The sequence below is a fragment of the Mesitornis unicolor genome, unplaced genomic scaffold, assembly GCF_000695765.1.
Source record: "Mesitornis unicolor isolate BGI_N332 unplaced genomic scaffold, ASM69576v1 scaffold7372, whole genome shotgun sequence".
Lineage (NCBI taxonomy): Eukaryota > Metazoa > Chordata > Aves > Mesitornithiformes > Mesitornithidae > Mesitornis > Mesitornis unicolor.
The window spans coordinates 10,725-15,665 of NW_010171142.1; the positions used below are offsets into that span (position 1 = coordinate 10,725).

General features: G+C 41.4%; 1 protein-coding gene across 1 annotated transcript in view; it reads left to right on the plus strand.

The window, feature by feature from the left end:
- Positions 1–1,400, plus strand: part of LOC104537130 (chymotrypsin-like elastase family member 2A) — a 4,725-nt gene extending 3,325 nt beyond the window's left edge. The window contains exons 6-8 of the mRNA XM_010179924.1: positions 390–535; positions 671–823; positions 1,383–1,400. Of these exons, the coding sequence (XP_010178226.1) occupies positions 390–535; positions 671–823; positions 1,383–1,400 (317 nt within the window). The remainder of the gene's footprint in view (positions 1–389; positions 536–670; positions 824–1,382) is intronic.
- Positions 1,401–4,941: the final 3,541 nt, after the last annotated feature.

Here is a 4,941-nt window from a genome sequence, read left to right on the forward strand (position 1 = left end):
TGAATAACTGAAAAGATACATAGGGAATAGATGTAAAGTGAAGCAAATCTCAGACTTCAGCAGAAATGTCAGCTTGGCTCAAGAGGCAATTCCTAGAGTGAGAAGTAAATTGCAAAGTGCTGAACAAATAGCAGCCCTTTATTTCTCTAACAATGAGACATTTTTTAATGGAATGTGAATTATTAGTAAGTTAAGACCTTCTTTTTTAATATAAAAGAATGGAGCTAAGGAATGAATTATACAGCTTCTTCTTTAATACAGCCCCTATGGAGTTTCTTACCTGGAGGAACAGTGCCCAGATTCTAGGAGAAACTTAACAATGCAGTTTTGTTCTTTCTTCAGCATCAGCTGGTGCCATGACTCACTCCTTTGTTTCTATTCCGTCCCAGCAAATGGACCTCTTCCAGACGACCTGCAGCAAGGCCTTCTACTGGTGGTGGACTATGCAACTTGCTCCAAGCCCAGCTGGTGGGGAAGCACTGTGAAACCCACCATGGTCTGCGCTGGTGGGGATGGAATCACCTCCAGTTGCAATGTGAGTCCAGAGAACACTGCTTTTAGGGCTTGGTTTCAGACACAAACAGCCCTGAGGGGAAGGAAAGCTTAAAAGAACCAAGGAGGAGCTATTCACACTACAACCACCATTAACTGTGTTCCCCCTTCCTCCCAGGGTGACTCTGGTGGCCCACTGAACTGCCAAGGTGCTGACGGCAGGTGGGAAGTGCACGGCATCGTCAGCTTTGGCTCTGCTTTTAGCTGCAACTTCTACCACAAGCCTTCTGTCTTCACTCGGGTCTCTGCTTACAACAGCTGGATCCAGGAGGTAAGGTTTTAGGTGTTGTTACAGGAGAATATACTCAGCTGTTGCTGAGCTCCTCTCTGAAATTTCTGCCACCTACTCAGGGACCTGTATCACTTTGGTTCAAATGCTGATTTTCATATAAGCAACCTCTGTAGACAAGCTCTTACCAGTGCAAAAACAGTCTCTGCAGCAAAACTAAAGTACCCTCTTCTTAAATAGTGATTCAAATGGTTTTCACTTTTAAATAAGTCTCAATGTTTAGAAATGAATTCTCTCTTTATATTAGAGCTATATTTATAGGCATTAAAGATTTTACTGGTATGACTTCAGCACTGATTACTCAAATTTGTATTTATCAATAACACCAATTGTTGCAATTGCCCCCTAGAACAAAGTGCATGCTGCTCAAGTCTGGAACATCAGTTATTTTTAATTTAATATAAACTTTAATCTAAAAAGCGACTGAGAAGCAAAAATCTTATTTCAGTTATTTAACTCTTGCACCTTGAATGCAACATATACTATTCACGAATTCCTGAGTATCATGATCTGATTTTTCACTTGTTTTATGTTTTTGTAGGTTATGGCAGCCAACTAATCCAAAGAGAACTGGATGATAGGTGCCAAGAAGGATAACAGTTTGAATGAAGTCATAATCATGACACCTTTGATCACAGAGAGCGAGGAAATTACGCTTTTAACAACACAAGTATTGTTTCTAACCATACTGCAATAAACACTATTTTTTGCAACACGAAAGAAAAACGTGTCCCTGTCACTTCTTCCTGCGTATTGTCAGGACCAGAGCCTGCGTTCAGGGATAATGCTGGGGACCTTTAACTGCCTTTCCCCTGCCTTGGGCTGACGCTTGCTACCCTCACCTTGGGGAAGATGTGAGCCTGCAGCAAAGAGGCTGGGCAGTGGGAAGAGCGAAAGCCGTGGGAGCAGCTCTGGGGGGTAGGCAGTGAGAAAGTGAGGTGTGGGCAGGGCTGCAGGCAGAAGTTGGGGGACCCTCGAGACCACGAGCGGGACTCACCGGAGCAAGCAGCGGCAATGCCCAGTGGGAAGGCAGCACAGGTGCAAGCAGGTCCATGCAGGTGAGTGCGGGAGCACTACAAAATGCTTTTCCAGAGAGGTTTGTAGCACCCTGTGATCTTGGGACCTAGCAAGGGAAAGGGTCCAGTCCAGAAGTGTGAGCCAGCAGCATCTTTGCACACCAATCTTCAGATCCCTGCTGCTCATTTTTAAATCATTCAGATGCCAGGTGAAGACCTCACTGGCGGCTGACATGGACACAACTGTGGACTTTTTGCAAAGCATGAGCAGAATCACCACCTTTTAGCCTGGTACTAAATAAAATCTCCTATTTATGGTTCTTTATGGAAGACAGGCAGTATAAAATCAAGGTGGGTTTTTGTTGTTTTTCTTCTCCCTCCTAGCATATATTTAGATGGATTCAAGAGTAAAACAACTGATTAAAAACAGAGGACAAGTGATTCAAAGGTAAGCAGTAGACAGAGTAAGGAAAAGACTGGAAGTTAATTGTGAAATGATGCAGAAATGCATCTGGGTGCAGAGATAATTTTTTTCTAGGTTCCTTTCAGTGAGACATTTTGCAGTTGTTGCCTTTGGATTGAAAATATGTGGTTTTTTAGTGAAACAAAATGTATTAAAAAATAAGAGAAGACATGACTGTTTATCATCTCTGGGGACTGGACCTTTATTACTTTTCTTCTGCTTTACAACCATTAACCACCATTCTGCTGCAATTTGCCCAGCAGGAACTTGTTTTGCCCAATATCAGCCTTTGCAGAGAAATAGCAGGCTTTATTGGGGTTTTATTTTTCTTATTAAAAATGTAATTTCACATATCTGAAAGAGCAGGGGATCTGAGGAGAGCTTTTTTCAATCACCTCTAATATGTAAAGAAAAAGAAAAGACATCTAAAAAGGACAGACCTGATGGATTTATCAGTAACCCAGTCCCCTGTTTTTTTATCACTGGAAATAAGGGTTGTGCAGTTATTCAGGAGTCGCCAGCTTCAGCATAATATCCTGAGTTGTTTTCATGAGTATCATTAATGTAAGATTGTAAATAATTGATTGATAGTTCTGAAAATGAAAACTATTAGACGTTACTTTGCTGTATTGAGCATGATATCAATTACAGGCAGCATGAAAAAGGACAGAAAAGGTAATCACGAAACTCAGTCAGCAAAAATTGGATACGTATATGCTTCTGTAAAAACTGAACCAAAACTTAAATTTTATTCATTTTCCTTTTAAAATATTTAGACAATACTGTGGAAATGTCTGAGCTTATTTGAATATATCAACACAAATTATTCATCGTCTGGGAATTCCTCTTAAGAACAAATTCTAAAAGTCCAATTAAAAAAATTCAACAATTTCCATTTGTGATCACTGAAATAAATAACCCATCTTTACATGGGCTTCTTTAAGATTTGGACAGATGTACCACAGGGAATAAAACCTACAGTAAATTATTTTATTAGTCTTAATACTCACATAAAAACTGCATGATTCCACTTGTGTCTTTTTTGCAGCTGTGAGTCTGTCATAGAAACAGTCTCTCTACTCCACCTTTTCTTTTAAAATGTCGGGTGGAACAAAATACAATGAAATACATCTTTCAATAACATGCAGCTAATGCATGATGCCTGTACATGTGGATTGTTAAATATCACCACTAGCTCCAGTTATGTCTTCAGAGGCTGCAAGAAACACCCCAGGGATCAGATACCCTATTTTTTTTTTTTTTTTCTCTTTTTAGGTGTTCTCCCTACACCAACACTGGTGGTGGAAAACCAGTTCAAAGGATTTTGACAGCATGCGTGGTCTCCCTCTGCAGCCTCCTCGGAGCCATTTATTTTGACTTGAGCAACAGCCTGGAAATGTGGAGAAACACAGAGAAAGCCCTTCAGGAACTCGCCTCCTGTGAAAACCTTTGGGCTGTTCGCCTCATCTATCTGCTGCAGGAAGAAAGGCCCAGCTGGCTGTACCCGGCAGCAGACAAGGGGAACAGATCATTGCATGCTCAGCTACTGGGGAATTTAAACTCGCTCTGTAAGGCAAGTGAAGCAGAATTGTATTGTGAGAGTTGCCAGTGCAAGAAGGAGAAAAACTCCACTTGTGGATTTTACATCCTTGACATGAGACAAAAATTAAATAGCACAGGGGATACTGAAGGCAGCCAGCTGCTATCTAGCGTGATATCTGAACTGCTGGAGCATTTTAGTAGTCCCCATGAAGACCTCAAAGCTATGAGATACAGTCCTGACTGGGCAGACATAGTAGCTTTTAAACTCATCCTTCGAATAAGAGAAGCCATACTTAAAGCTCATTTAATGCCAGCATCTACAAGCTTTCAAACAACACTGCATCAATTTTTTGCCATTCTGAACTATGCTATCTTCTCATCAGAGAGCGTACATAAGTGCTGGATGGATAATGCCAATCTATCACTTCATTTCACCCACTATGAAGGAATCTCTTTTTTCATCCCATTCCTTGGCTCAGATGAATTTGTGTCCATTGAAGCCTTGGTAAAGGGACTGCACTATGTACAGAGCTGCCTGCTGCAGAAGGGACAGGAAAAGCTCATCAATAAATCTAAAGAAATCCTGTCCACCATGAGCCTTAAGATCAGTCTGTTAGTGATAGCCTGCCTCATTTACCCCATAATCCTGATGTCCTTCAAGCAAATGACAGATTGGATACACAATTATGCCAAGAACCTCAAGGAAAAGACAGAGGACTTGAAAAGGGAGAGGCGGCTAGCTGAGGACCTCTTACACCAGATGTTACCAAAATCTGTGGCCAAGCAGCTAAGGAAACGCCAAAAAGTTGAAGCAGAAAACTATGATCAGGTTAGCAATGGAAGGGATGCTGTCAGCAAGGATAGAAAAGTATTCACCTAAAAAAAGCACCTACCTTGCCACCATTTTGAGGAATCTGGTTTTGCACCCATAGTTGAGTGTGGATAGAAATCCATATATTCACACTGGGTGTTGGGAAGGGCCATGCAACGCACTTGGGCTGATAGAGAAAGAAGAGTTGAAATTTCCAGAAGCGTAGCTTTAGCTGTCAAAGATCCTATATTGGCAAGTTGTCTCCTTT